General features: G+C 38.3%; 1 protein-coding gene across 3 annotated transcripts in view; it reads right to left on the bottom strand.

Annotated features, from left to right (window-relative positions):
• The window catches only part of LOC124709117 (myotubularin-related protein 8), a 412,763-nt gene that overhangs the window by 53,146 nt on the left and 343,840 nt on the right, over window positions 1–15,777 (bottom strand). For all 3 annotated transcript variants that reach the window (XM_047240772.1, XM_047240774.1, XM_047240773.1), the window contains exon 9: window positions 7,551–7,801. In XM_047240772.1, coding sequence (XP_047096728.1) covers window positions 7,551–7,801 — 251 coding nt within the window. The remainder of the gene's footprint in view (window positions 1–7,550; window positions 7,802–15,777) is intronic.

Below are 15,777 nucleotides of genomic sequence, written 5' to 3'. Positions count from 1 at the left end.
ATGGAAAAACATATAGGAGGTCTTTACCCAGCTCTGGAAGCCAAATGGCTGATGATGATATAAACATAGCTCCAAATTATCTTCTGAATATTTTACAAAATCCTTCATCAGAAGCAAGAAAAGGCAGAAAGAAAAAAGGACGCAAACTGCAAGAGTTGAAAAGAAAAGATTCATAGCTAACAAACTGAGTTACAACAGAAATTTAATTTCCAATGCAATACTCACAATTAGCTGTCAGTAACAATACATCAATATGAGTAAAACTAAAGAATGATGGTGGATAACAAATCTGGAATAATAAAAAATCACAAAATATATGAGAGTATGATGACGAAAAGGTAGCACTGAACATCTAACACAAGCCAACTTGAACACAGAGGACATTTCAGTCCAGTCCACTGATATCATCTTGTGGTGGGATTTGCTATCACTTGTTAGTTTCTGTAGCACTCTGTACAGATTTACCACCACCTTATGAGAATGTGAGAGCATTGGAATGATTTCTGTGGAATATATATGTCGTTCATCTTTAAAACAAATCTTCTATTCTACCAGACAATCTTCGAGTATCTTTAATATTGTTTTTAATCCTCTTGTCTACAGTAGAGGGAGAGGCAGAAGGAGAAGGATAATGCCTTAAATTTGTTTTAAAATTTGAAAAGATTTCTTGTTTTGTATTGCAAGCGGATCAAATTTGTTTTTTCCAGAATAACATAGAATTTCTGAAACTGATTTGGGGATAAAAATGCTTCAGGCAGCAATTTTGTATCTTTCATGGTACTGCTGACTCCAGTATTACCTCTGTCCATAATGATATTTTCACTCCGCAGAGGAAAGACAAAGATCCCGAGTACAGCACTTGCCCATGAAAGGCAAAGGTCCCGAGTTTGAGTCTTGCTCCAGCGCACAGTTTTAACCTGCCAGTAACTTTCATACCTCTGTCCATGTTTATTCCCGTACCAATAATTCCTCAAATTTAATAGCTGCTACCCCTGCACATCAGAAAGTCTTTCCATGTCATCTAGCCAATTGTGGTAAGCACACCTACAACAATCAGCAATCCTCATCTCAATATGCTGGAAATTTTGCTGTGGCCTTTATGTAGACTACAAACTGTGTATGGAGTAAAGTTATATAAATATTTAGTTTGAAGTATTAAATAGAAAAAGTAATTGGGTAGCGTAAAAGGTGGAGCTGTGCCCTTTTACAAAAGTGGCTGCTTTCTCTTATTAAACATACAAAGAGATTCACGAAGATATGCAAATATTGTAATGTGTTTTTGTGCAAGTAAAACTAAAGAGAAAAGTTTATATAAACAAAGGTCTGCAAATATTTAGTTATGAAGTTACAGCTAATAAAAATTATTCTGCCTGAAATTTAGCAGCTTCATTAATATGAAGCCATCGCAAAACTGTATGAGGTTAAAGTAAAGCATGATTTCCATTGGTTGTTATTGTTCTGGTGAATCTAATTTTAAAAAAAGTCATTGTTGGTATCTGTTAGTGAGTTGTTTCAATCATTTCGTAATCTTCAAACAAGTTAAGAACATAAAAACACTAGTGTATTTAAGTGAAACCACATAGTAACTGTTGTAGTTTGTAGATTATTTACGAAACAGGCATTCCTTTCAAATTTACAACAGAGGTATATGCCAATATGGTGTTTATTTACAGAAAATGTGATGGTAATGCTACAGCTGCAGTTAACAAATATTGCGTACATCACCCAACTTGGAGGATTACAAATGAATGAACCATTAGTGGAGTATTTCGAATGTTATAGGACTTGGGTTCTCTACCCACCGTTCATAATCAGTACGAGAACTCGATACGTGAAGATGATGAGGAGGACATTATGGATGCTGTTCAACATAGCCCCGGTACCAGTACACGATGTATCTCTCAATGATTAGGCATTTCACAATCTAAGGTATGGCGTACACTGAAGTACAATAATCTGTATCCTTACCGTAAACAAAAAGTGTCTCATTTACACCCAGGAGATCCTGCCTTTCACTTGGAGTTACAAAACTAGTTAAACACTAATTGGCAGTTACACAAATACATTTTATTTACTGATAAGGCACAGTGTACTTGAGATGGTATAAACAATTTACATAACAATCACGAATAGTCTGAAGCAAAGCTACATACAACAGTGCAACATAATTTCCAGCAATGATTTACCATAAATGTGTGGTGGGGTATAATCAACACACACTTTATTGGACTATTCATTTTCCCAAGACGTGTAACTGGCGAGACAGACTTACAACTCCTTCAAGAAGAAATGCTCCACTTGCTCGAAAATATTCCACTTGCTATGCGATTGCAAATGTATTTTGAACATGATGGCGCACCTCCACATTTCACTAACATTGTTACTACACCTTTAAATGAAGATTTTCCCCATAAATAGATTGGTCATGGTGCTACACATCTGTGTCCACCCAGATTGCTCGATCTAATAACAATGGATTTTTGTGTATGGGGACAGATGAAAGACATAGTTTATGAGGACAAAGTCAATACATATGAGGCATTACCAGCTCACATTATGAATGCAATAGACGGAATTAAGAACAACACTGTCAAACTGAAATGAGCAACAAAATCAGTTCATACACGTGCACCCAAATGCATTGAACTCGGTGGAGACCTTTTTGAACATTTATTGTGAATGTATTCTGAAACTGTATGCACACTGTTGAACTTCCTTAACAGTGAAGAACAACACTGTCAAACTGAAATGAGCAACAAAATCAGTTCATACACGTGCACCCAAATGCATTGAACTCGGTGGAGACCTTTTTGAACATTTATTGTGAATGTATTCTGAAACTGTATGCACACTGTTGAACTTCCTTAACAGTGAGATTTGTTTTTTTCCGGTTTAACATGAATTCACGTGTGCTATGGTAGGTATTAATAACAACAGAATCTCTGACACATTCATACAGTTTCAGTTAACGTTATTACCATCATTTTTTCAAAATAAAATTATCTACAACTTCTGTCGAAAACTTTGTGCAATTGTCTGGAATTTAAAAAAAAAAAAAAAAAAACAAATTAGGTCCAGTAGTTATTAAATTAAAATGTTTATGAAACTACTTATTTGCTTCTCTGGATGTTCTTGAAAAATACTGCAGATACACGTCTGGGACATGTTTTATTAGATTCGCCAGATCAATAACAAAAAAATAAATGGAAATCTTGCTTTACTTTAACCTTGAACAGTTTTGCGATGGCGTCATATTAGCAAAGTTGCTAAATTTCAGGCAAAATCTTTTTTTAGCCATAACTCTGTAACTAAACATTTCCAGACCTATGTTTATATGAACCTTTTCCTTTAGTTTACCTTGTAGAATAACATATTAAAATATTTGCATATCTTTCTGAATGGCCTTTTAGATAAAGTAATACTGAAGTAAGTCTGTTAACAGGGTGAATACAACAGCACTATTCATAATTTATACTTTGCAAAAGCAGACAGCAGTGGTTGCTTCTAACTGTTAATTTGTATCCTGACTGATTCATTCCACACCTCTGAAGGCTTTCCTACATGTTGAGATTTATGGAACACAATGTGTGAATGAATAAGTGAATAAAACACAGCTCAATACTTGAGCTATACCATCCAAATACTGAATTTAATTGATGAAAGGAGAAAATATAAAAATGCAGTAAATGAAGCAGGCAAAAAGGAATACAAACATCTCAAAAATGAGATCGACAGGAAGTGCAAAATGGCTGAACAGGAATGGCTAGAGGACAAATGTAAAGATCTAGAGGCATATACCACTAGGGGTAAGATAGATACTGCCTACAGGAAAATTAAAGAGACCTTTAGAGAAAAGAGAACCACTTGTATGAATACCAAGAGCTGAGATTGAAACCCAGTTCTAAGCAAAGAAGGGAAAGCAGAAAGGTGGAGGGAGTATATAGATGGTCTATACAAGGGCAATGTACTTGAGGACAAATGGAAGAGGATGTAGACGAAGATGAAATGGGAGATACGATACTGCGTGAAGAGTTTAACAGAACACGGAAAGACCTGAGTCGAAACAAGGCCCCAGGAGTAGACAACATTCCATTAGAACTACTGACGGCCTTGGAAGAGCCAGTCCTAACAAAACTCTACCATCTGAGCAAGATGTATGAGACAGGCGAAATACCCTCAGACTTCAAGAAGAATATAATAATTCCAATCCCAAGGAAAACAGGTGTTGACAGATGTGAAAATTACCAAACTATCAGTTTAATAAGTCACAGCTGCAAAATATTAACGCGAATTCTTTACAGACGAATGGAAAAACTGGTAGAAGCCGACCTCGGGGAAGATCAGTTTGGATTCCGTAGAAATCTTGGAACACATGAGGCAATACTGACCTTACGACTTATTTTAGAAGAAAGATTAAGGAAAAGCAAACCTACATTTCTAGCATTTGTAGACTTAGAGAAAGCTTTTGACAATGTTGACTGGAATACTCTCTTTCAAATTCTGAAGGTGGCAGGGGTAAAATACAGGGAGCGAAAGACTATTTATAATTTGTACAAAAAGCAGATGGCAGTTACAAGAGTCGAGGGGCATGAAAGGGAAGCAGTGGTTGGGTAGGGAGTGAGACAGGGTTGTAGCCTCTCCCCGATGCTATTCAATCTGTATATTGAGCAAGCAGTAAAGGAAACAAAAGAAAAATTTGGAGTAGGTATTAAAATCCATGGAGAAGAAATAAAAACTTTGAGGTTCGCCGATGACATTGTAATTCTGTCAGGCAAACCCAAGGACTTGGAAGAGCAGTTGAACAGAACGGATAGTGTCTTGAAAGGAGGATATAAGATGAACATCAACAAAAGCAAAACGAGGGTAATGGAATGTAGTCGAATTAAGTCGGGTGACCCTGATGGAATTAGATTAGGAAATGAGACACTTAAAGTAGCAAAGGAGTTTTGCTATATGGGAAGCAAAATAACTGATGATGGTCGAAGTAGAGAGGATATCAAATGTAGACTGGCAATGGCAAGGAAAGCATTTTTGAGGAAGAGAAATTTGTTAACATCAAAGAGATTTAAGTGTCAGGAAGTCATTTCTGAAAGTATTTGTATGGAGTGTAGCCATGTATGGAAGTGAAATATGGATGATAAATAGTTTGGACAAGAAGAGAATAGAAGCTTTTGAAATGTGGTGCGACAGAAGAATGCTGAAGATTATATGGGTAGATCACATGACTAATGAGGAGGTATTGAATAGAATTGGGGAGAAGAGGAGTTTGTGGCACAAGTTGACAAGAAGAAGGGACTGGTTGGTAGGATATGTTCTGAGGCATCAAGGGATCACAAATTTAGCATTGGAGGGCAGCATGGTAGGTAAAAATCATAGAGGGAGACCAAGAGATGAATACACTAAGCAGATTCAGAAGGATGTAGGTTGCAGTAAGTACTGGGAGATGAAGAAGCTTGCACAGGATAGAGTAGCATGGAGAGCTGCATCAAACCAGTCTCAGGACTGAAGACCACAGCAACAACACCATTACCATCCAAATGCAATACCACCCACATATGAACAGCTGATCCATACCCTCCTCCATGCTTTCATCTACTAATTGAATTGCAGGTGATTCTTTCCAAATCCTCCATAGTCCTTCCAAAGGTTCTGGGTCACAACATGTCAAATCAGTTCTGTTGCCTTAAAAGCACACAGAAAATTCAGATTTACAGTGAACACATCTAGCTTCCACAAAACTGATCACCACCTCACGTACTAAAATAATACCTAATAAAAGAAAAATTTGATAGTCTGACTTATGACGTGGTTTCCTGGAGATGGTTACATATAACATTTTGTTCACAATAACCTTAGATTTTCAGGCAAATGATGATGCTAAAAGAGCATAATGTTTCACTAGACCGCATTTCAGGAGTGTTACAAAAAACGGTTTCCATGAACATAATTTACTATCAAATATGAATTGGAATTTAAATCTATTGGCACAGTAGTACACAGAAATGGGTGTGACCTTGACAGAATGTTAGGGAGGATGTCTGGAGTAGCTACTGTGACCCAACCACTTGGGTCAGGCCACCATGTGCAAGCAAGAGTTACACAAGTCTATTGCACAGTCGATAATCATCATATTTCTCAAAAAAGAAGGCACCAAACCTGTGGAAAGTTTTAGGAGGCTCTGTGCAAAACTCAAGGAAGAAACCGTTTGTTCTGGCAAAGGCCACATACCACAACAAACAATGCTGGCAACCAATCTGAAATGTGGACCTTCTGTGCAGCAATTCAGGGCTTCATTCTGCTGCTTTAAAGAAGGAAATTCATTGGACAACTCTAGAGTATCCTTCTTACAGTTCAGATTTGTGTGTATTATCCTGTGACTACCACATATGTTTTGAAAGAAGAAATTTGAGAATACCAGTTTTATGACAACGTAGTGGTAGAGGAGCTTGCATGGCTGCACATGTATCCCTCTTCTTTCTTCAAGCACTGAATCAAAAAGTTGCCAATTCTATGGGAAAAGGTGTGGAAAGTCAGGAGAAGATTTAGAAAAACAAGATGGGTGTATTTTTGTTATTGCTGATTCAATAAAGTTACCAAAAAACAATTCCAGTTCATATTTGATTTACCCTCATACATAAATTATGCCAGTTAAATTGTAGTCATAAACTGCATTTCAAACCTTCCAAACATGAACAAATACGCCATCCACTCTTCCATTTTCTAATGTGCATGCTAAAGCTATTGAAAGGGCTAAATAATAGTTATAATTATGTACAATACTTGCTTTAGTACTCTGCTGCAAATTCATCTAAAAAATTTGTGCCTATGATAGTTCTTAGAATTGACTAGCAGCCCTTCTTGAAAATGAGATTGACCTGGGTTCTATTTGTATCACATGGGGTGCAACATTTCTCAAGCAACTAGTGGTAAACAGCTAAATAATTCCTAACAGGCCTTACCAAATGAACTTAACAGAGCCAAACAAAGGAAAGAATTACTTCTGCTTACCAAGTAGAGGTGAACTGATAAATAAAGGAAAGTTGACAAAAATTATAGCACTCTAAAGCGGACACCCAGGGTTTAACATCCAATCAATATAGAGGTCAACAGAAATGGCTTATTAGTTTTGTTGGACAATGGCAAGAAGGGAAACCAGCAATGGCTTTGATGATTAAACTATCCAAGTCTAGTAAGATAGAAAAACTGGTTGGAGAGAATGTGATGCTTCAATAATGAAGTGGGAAATCTACCCAAGACTCTGAACAAACATGATAACAGTAGAATAGATTGACTGCCTAATGTAAGTACAATTTTTTATATCTTACACTTCATACCAGCTTCATTCTGGAAATCTATCCTTCATATACAATTAAGTAAAATGTATTAAATATGTTACACATGGTTCAAATTTTACTAAATGTAAATGATCATACTTTAAAATTTCATTCTTTCTAATAACAAAATTCCTTCATTCCATATTACCAGAACAAAAATTAACTATGCTTATTAACCAATGCTTTATTGAAGTGTATGAATATTCATCAACTGACCTCAGATCCAACCTGTCCTTTTCACAATTCCCAATAAATGTTCCAAACTGACATGAGTGGACATGATCATGTAATGTTAGCAGAAACCTTTCATTGAATTGAAATGTAGTCGGAAACTGCTGAGTGAGCTGCCACACACAGTCAATCAACTGCGTGAAAACGGGTGACACCTCTTTCACTTCTCCTGCAATATGTGCACACCTCTCAGTGAACTTATGACCAAATGCTAGCCAGTCTTTTTCAATCAGTGCCTGAAATGGGAAGCAAAACAATATTATATTTAATATTTTAAGAAGTCTATATTTACAGGAACACTGGTAATGGCACATGATTTTTGAATGAGATATCACCTATTTTTTTTATGAATAATCTCTTACACAATGCGGATATTGAATGGGGGGGGGGGGGGGGGGGGGCAGTAACAACAGTATACTAAGTTCTGTGCAGCAACTGTATTTTATTACTTTACTGATCTTTTATCATTTTTGTACATAGATACAAACTGATATGGGACAAGTCAGTATTATGAGGAGATGAGACAACGTGAATTAATGTATTGGTTATAAAACTGTATCTCTATCACATATATACAGGGAATCTGCTTACAAAAATGTGCAAACACACACACACACACACACACACACACACACACAAACCTCTTTTGCACAAAAGACACAATTGTGTGCTTATGAATTTATAACAATTAATCTAGTTAAGAAAATATTTATGGTTTTTGCTGTATCTCTGTGATCATAGTTTAAAAGTGTGGCTTTTTTACAATAGATACAAACTTGAAAATTATAAGATATTTACAATTTATATGACTCATGATAAAAGTGTGTGGTCTAATTCTACTTCTTTGTGTTAACAAATATTTATTTATACTGTAAGAACATTTACTAATGAGATAGTTGTCAACAGATCTTTGACTTTTGCAGTCTGTTTACTGTTTCACACTAAACACAATCAACACAAATTTTCCATTATCACTGCTTATTACAATAATAATGTAGGCCTCAGGTTTTAACCTGATAGATACTGAGCTACACCATAACAATACTTTTGCAGTAGCTAGATTTGAACAGCTATTTTAAATGCAGAAATATGTTTGATCATTTTGCTGTAACAAGGTAGGTAGTTGTACAGCTTGTTTACTGCTTTGAGGGGTCCATTTTGTTTCAGTTTTTTATCTGAATATTGGATCTATATACCCTGGTTTCTAACTACAAGCTGGTTATTACCACCTATGATTTTCTCAATGATGATTATTACTTGCAAACTGGGATGAACAAGACAATTGAAGGACTCAATTTTTTTTAATAAAAGCTGCACGAGCTTCTGGGAGCTGCCCTTTTCATGACTCATACAACTCTCTTTTGCACTGTGAAATAACTTTTGTTAGCATTCTAAATTCCCCAGAATATTATGCTGTATCGCAGTAGAGATTCTGCTTTGGCAAAATACACATTTTTTTATTGGTACAACAGCACTGATACCACTAGTACATTGTAGAAGTTGGAACTAGAATAGAAAGATATAAATTTTTTAGTGTACCAGTAGACAAAGGTGGAAGGGGGGAGTGATATGATGATGATGATGATGATATTTCATATTATCTGTCAGTTCTAAAACTTATGATAAAAATGAGAGATCTGACAGAATAGGGTGTGAAACTACACAGCAGAAAAATCAGCCAGGTGATCACTAGACTAAAACATTGCTGAGCAACCCACTTTGCAACATACTAAAAGCTCCACCCTAAAAGCTTGCGCTCATTCCAAAGGATCAACAAAACTTTAAGAGGTTTATCACATTCTCCTCATCCCAATGAAGTTGGCTTCTGCTCTCCAAGCAAAATATAAAATACACTCAGTTGAAATGTGACATCAGTCATTTTTTATGCCATGAACAACATGGAAGGAAGAGGGAAAGGAGAAAGGGCGGGGGGGAGGGGGGGGGGAGGGGGGGAGTGGGGAAGGAGAAGAACAGTTCCTCCTGTGCAGTATGAAGCCATGTGTAAAAGGACAGTGCCCATAATTAGGAGATGGGTCAAGTTAACATTGCTCCATCAGAACAAGGTACACCTAAGTCAGATAGATGACTTCACCAACCACAGCTTCTTATCCTGTGTCAGCTACACCACCTCTCACATTTGTATCACACTCTGATTCAGTAAGATGTAAGGGAGTGTTTACCACTAACTTCACTTGCTAGTTTAACAGATTGCTGATTTTCCCCAATACCTGCTCGTTCTGGTACCAATAGAGACAGACATGTTTCTCCAGCTATTGAAGCAGGAGTAATGTGTTCTCTACTGCATACATCTGTTTTAGCATTTGTTGAACACTAAATGAATGTGAGCAGATGAGAAACTTTTTACTTTGGTGGGTATCTCATCAGCTCCAAGCCCCAGTGTCTTCAGGATCACATGACGTTGTCTGCAATATACTTTAAATTTTTTCATAAGATAAATGATGAAGACATGGTCAGGGAAAGTAATTGAATAGCCAAGGAAGACACCTTGCTTAAACAGTTTTTGTATCTAAAATATGATGAAATAAACAGTGCAAAGTTTCATTAAAAGTCCAGGTTCTGTTTTATTTGTAAAGTATAAAATAATTCTGGTGCCTTAGGGATCCAAGATGGTCATCTACTCCAACTTTTGTATAAATGATAGACTGATTTGGGGAGGGGAGGTTCGGGGGGTGGGGGGCAAGAAATCACAACAGCAAGGAGGAGTTGGGTGACAAACAAATGTTGATAGGCATGTTTTCAACATCAGAAAGATTATTTCTATTCCCATTTCAACCAGTCACATAAGAACCATTACTGTATACGTGAATGAGGAAGCAGATCAGGTTTGCTTTAAATACACGCTATAACAGTCATTAGCATTACTTACCTTCGAGGTTAGATGTGCTGAGTTGATGGCGGTCAAGAATTTCTTTAAGGCGACAAAGTTACCATTATCAACACCCCACTGAGTTTGAATGAGATTGTATAATATGGCTATGAGGAGCTGGATGTTCCTTCTATGATACTGCAGAAAGACTTGGGTGGGAATATACCCACTGTATATGATTCCAGGCACTGGTGGTGTGAATGTACCCACTGTAGGCCTATATGATTCCAGGCACTGGTGATCATGAGAACTACTGGGAGGGAAGACCATCCTGTTTGGCTTATGGCTTTGGCACATACCGCATCTGCAGCAGCAATCTGAGGAGCACTTCGCACCACAGTGACACAACAAACTGTTCCAAATCTGTTACTCCAAGGATATATCTGAGCCAGATGCCCTGTAGCGTGCATTCAACCCACCCCTAAACCACTGCCATTTGCAACTTCAGTGGTGTCAAGTGAGAACTTGTTGGAGGGCAGGGTGTAGGTCTGCTGTGTTTTCTGATGAAAGCTAGTTCTGCCTCAGTGCCAGTGATAGCTGTGTGTTTGTTAAAAGTAGGTCAGTTGAGGGTCTGCAACCAACCTGTCTAAGTACTAGACACAGTGGACCTACACCTGGAGTTATGATCTGGGATACGACTCTTGTGACAGCAGGAGCACTCTTGTGGTTGTTCCATGGGCCCTGACTGCAAACTTGTACATCAATCTGGTGATTCACAACCTGCTGAGCTGCCATTCATGAACAGCATTCCAGGGGCATTATCCAAGAGGGTAACACTTCTCCACATACCAAAGTTGTAACCCAACGTGCTCTAAAATGTGTTGTGTTCAATCATCAGATTTGTCTGCAACTGGGCACATATGGGACATCATTGAGTGACAACTCTATTGGTCATCCACAACCAGCATTAATCGTTCCTACACTGACCAATCAAGTGCAACAGGCATGGAATTCTAACCCACAAACTAACATCCAACACCTGTAAAACACAATGCGTGCACATTTGCATGTTTGCATTCAACATTCTGGCTATTACACCCATTATTAATGTACCAGCATATCACATTTTCAATGGCTTATCTCACACTTGCATAAAACTATGATCTTGCAATGTTAATCTCCTAAATATGTTACCTAGAAAAATGTGTTACTAAAATTACATTACTCTACATTAATTAATTTGTTGTGCTATATTTTTTCCCATCAGCATATGACTGATGTCATATACCTAAAAGGAAAACCCTTGTGTATCTCAAAAGGCATTGCTGCTTGTCAATAATTATTAAAAAGTTATTTCCTTGGTTTCCGATTAATGGTATGGAATAATGGGGCCTGCTGAATGGGTAGAATTTTATGTACCTGTCATATGTTGTGCTGTGAAGAGTTATCACCTGCTGTGTGAAGGCTCACCAGCTTCAGCCAACAGGCCAGGAATATGGCTGGTCTTAAACCTGCATCAGTGGCCAGCTCAATTCCTTCATATAACATCTTAAAATAGGACTTTCTTGCAACACACAGACCATGCATCCTGAATAAAGCCAATATTGCAGAGAGAATATTTACAAACTGTGCTGACGGGTTTTACTGCTTCTTGTCCATATTTTGAAATATCCAATGCTTTTAGGGATAGAACTTTTAAGTCCCCAATATAGGGTGACTAGATAGGCCTAAAATAAAATGTGGATGCAGAAATCTTGCATTTCTAAAAAATTTGAAACTATGTCTCTCTTTTCCACACTTCAGTAAAAAAATTGAACTTTTAAAAAGTAAAAAAGAACACTAACACAGCCCCATAATTGTTAGATTCAACTAATGGGTGGTGGTTGTGGGGCTGGAGAATAGATATGATATGAATATATCGTCTTCAAATATAGAATGCTGCACAGGATCTTTCAGTACGAATTCAATAGTGTTGACAGTGATAGTAAAAACAGTCATACTTCAAATACTGTCTAGAGGGGTAGTTACACACTTCTAGAGGTTGTAGAGGGCACTTAGTGGATTAAGTTTTACATAGGAATCAATGTCCAGAAATGTCATCCAACAATGCTACAGAGCATCAAAGTTATAGGTGCTGGCACCTGTAAAAGAATGTATATACAGGATGATTCCATGATGATGTTACAAACTTTCTAACATCATGGAGGAGGATAAATGAATCCCCAGTACCAGAAACAAAAGATTAGAACATGATTAGCGAAAACCGCTCTGGTACCTCAGACAGATGAATAAGTACTGGTACTGTTGTTGCTAAAGGCCAGCCGTGGTGGCCGAGCGGTTCTAGGCCCTTCAGTCCGAAACCAAGCGACTACTATGGTCGCAGGTTCGAATCCTGCCTCAGGCATGGATGTGTGTGATGTCCTTAGGTTAGTTAGGTTAAAGTAGTTCTAAGTTCTAGGGGACTGATGACCTCCGATGTTAAGTCCCATAGAGCTCAGAGCCATTTGAACCATTTTTGTTGCTAAGATTGTAGGGTAGGCAAGTTTCAGAGGTGATAATATGCAAAACAAGGAAAAATATCCAGTAAGCATGGGCTCTAAAATACATATCTGAGGACCTATGAGCACTTTTACATGTTCACCGCTATGAAATGCATCTCATCTATTGGCTCTGGCTCTGAGCACTATGCGACTTAACTTCTGAGGTCATCAGTCGCCTAGAACTTAGAACTAATTAAACCTAACTAACCTAAGGACATCACACACATCCATGCCCGAGGCAGGATTCGAACCTGCGACCGTAGCAGTCACGTGGTTCCAGACTGAAGCGCCTTTAACCGCACGGCCACACCGGCCGGCTCATCTCATCTATTGAACAAATGTTCAGAGCTTGTAAGTTACACACTTTAGAGCCCATGTTCACTAGACATTTTCACTTGTTTTGGTAAATACTACCACCTCTGAAAAGTTTCCTATCCTACAATCTTAGCAACAATAGTGCCAGTACACGTATGTCACTGTCAGAGGTATCAGAATGGTTTTTGCTTGTAATCTTCAACTCTTTTGTTTCTGGTACAGGGACTCTTACCAGAAAGTGATACATTTATCTTTCTCCCTCATTTTAGGAAGTTTGTAACAGCATCACACAATCAGGCTGCACGTTGTTGTTGTGGTCTTCAGTCCTGAGACTGGTTTGATGCAGCTCTCCATGCTACTCTCTCCTGTGCAAGCTTCTTCATCTCCCAGTACTTACTGCAACCTACATCCTTCTCAATCTGCTTGGTGTATTCATCTCTCGGTCTCCCTCTATGATTTTTACCCTCCACACTGCCCTCCAGTAATAAATTGGTGATCCCTTTATGCCTCAGAACATGACCTACCAACCGATCCCTTCTTCTGGTGAAGTTGTGCCACAAACTTCTCTTCTCCCCATTCCTATTCAATACCTCCTCATTAGTTATGTGATCTACCCATCTAACCTTCAGTGTTCTTCTGTAGCACCACATTTCGAAAGCTTCTATTCTCTTCTTGTCTAAACTATTTATCGTCCACGTTTCACTTCTATACATGGCTACACTCCATACAAATACTTTCAGAAACGACTTCCTGACACTTAAATCAATACTCGATGTTAACAAATTTCTCTTCTTCAGAAACGCTTTCCTTCCCATTGCCAGTCTACATTTGATATCCTCTCTACTTCGACCATCATCAGTTACTATGCTTCCCAAATAGCAAAACTCCTTTACTACTTTAAGTGTCTCATTTCCTAATCTAATTCCTTCAGCACCACCAGACTTAATTTGACTACATTGCATTATCCTCGTTTTGCTTTCGTTGATGTTCATCTTCTATCCTCCTTTCAAGACACTGTCCATCCCATTCAGCTGCTCTTCCAGGTCCTTTGCTGTCTCTGACAGAATTACAATGTCATCGGCGAACCTCAAAGTTTTTATTTCTTCTCCATGGATTTTAATACCTACTCCAAATTTTTCTTTTGTTTCCTTTACTGCTTGCTCAATATACAGATTGAATAGCATCGAGGAGAGGCTACAACCCTGTCCCACTCCCTTCCCAACCACTACTTCCCTTTCATGTCCCTCGACTCTTACAACTGCCATCTGCTTTTTGTACAAATTATAAATAGCCTTTCGCTCCCTGTATTTTCCCCAGTCACCTTCAGAATTTAAAAAAGAGTATTCCAGTCAACATTGTCAAAAGCTTTCTCAATGTCTACAAATGCTAGAAATGTAGGTTTGCCTTTCCTTAATCTTTCTTCTAAGATAAGTCGTAGGGTCAGTATTGCCTCACGTGTTCGAACATTTCTACGGAATCCAAACTGATCTTCCCCGAGGTCGGCTTCTACCAGTTTTTCCATTTGTCTGTAAAGAATTTGCGTTAGTATTTTGCAGCTGTGACTTATTAAACTGAGAGTTTGGTAATTTTCACATCTGTCAACACCTGTTTCCTTTGGGATTGGAATTATAATATTCTTCTTGAAGTCTGAGAGAATTTCCCCTGTCTCATACATCTTGCTCACCAGATGGTAGAGTTTTGTCAGGACTGGCTCTCCCAAGGCTATCAGCCTGTATACACACACATTTTCAGGCACAGACACCTATAGCTTTGACACTTTGTAGCATTGTTCGATGACATTTCCGGACATGGATTCCAATGTAAAACTGGATCTACCGAGTCCCCTCTACTGAGTCCCCTCTACTGAGTCCCCTCTACTGAGTCCCCTCTACTGAGTCCCCTCTACTGAGTCCCCTCTACTGAGTCCCCTCTACTGAGTCCCCTCTACTGAGTCCCCTCTACTGAGTCCCCTCTACTGAGTCCCCTCTACTGAGTCCCCTCTACTGAGTCCCCTCTACTGAGTCCCCTCTACTGAGTCCCCTCTACTGAGTCCCCTCTACTGAGTCCCCTCTACTGAGTCCCGTCTACTGAGTCCCGTCTACTGAGTCCCGTCTACTGAGTCCCCTCTACAGCCTCTAGAAGTATATAACATGAATTGTGAAACATTGTGTATACTCAAAATAATGCAGTAAAGACAGTACAAAAATAGCAAGATATTTTCAGAAGTCATACATGCAGTGCTCTCCGAGGATATTTTGGTTTCAAGTAGTATTGTAGACTTTCATGATGTAAACTGTGCCACTTACTAATACTTCCTTTACTTTTGAAAAACTTCTCATTTATTTTAGCCGTGTGAAGTCTCTTGGTTCTCTCCTACTACCTAAAAGTCCACCTGAGCTGTTAGAAGTGTTTCAAGGTAGATCAACTATGTTCAATATGAATCCCACAAAAAGCTTGGGGAAATACACTGTCCATCCAGGTACAGTCCAGCATACTTAGGTAAGTCTAATACAAGTGGAGTGTGACAGGT

The sequence above is a fragment of the Schistocerca piceifrons genome, chromosome 7, assembly GCF_021461385.2.
Source record: "Schistocerca piceifrons isolate TAMUIC-IGC-003096 chromosome 7, iqSchPice1.1, whole genome shotgun sequence".
NCBI lineage: Eukaryota > Metazoa > Arthropoda > Insecta > Orthoptera > Acrididae > Schistocerca > Schistocerca piceifrons.
This window is presented reverse-complemented; position numbering and strand designations above follow the sequence as displayed.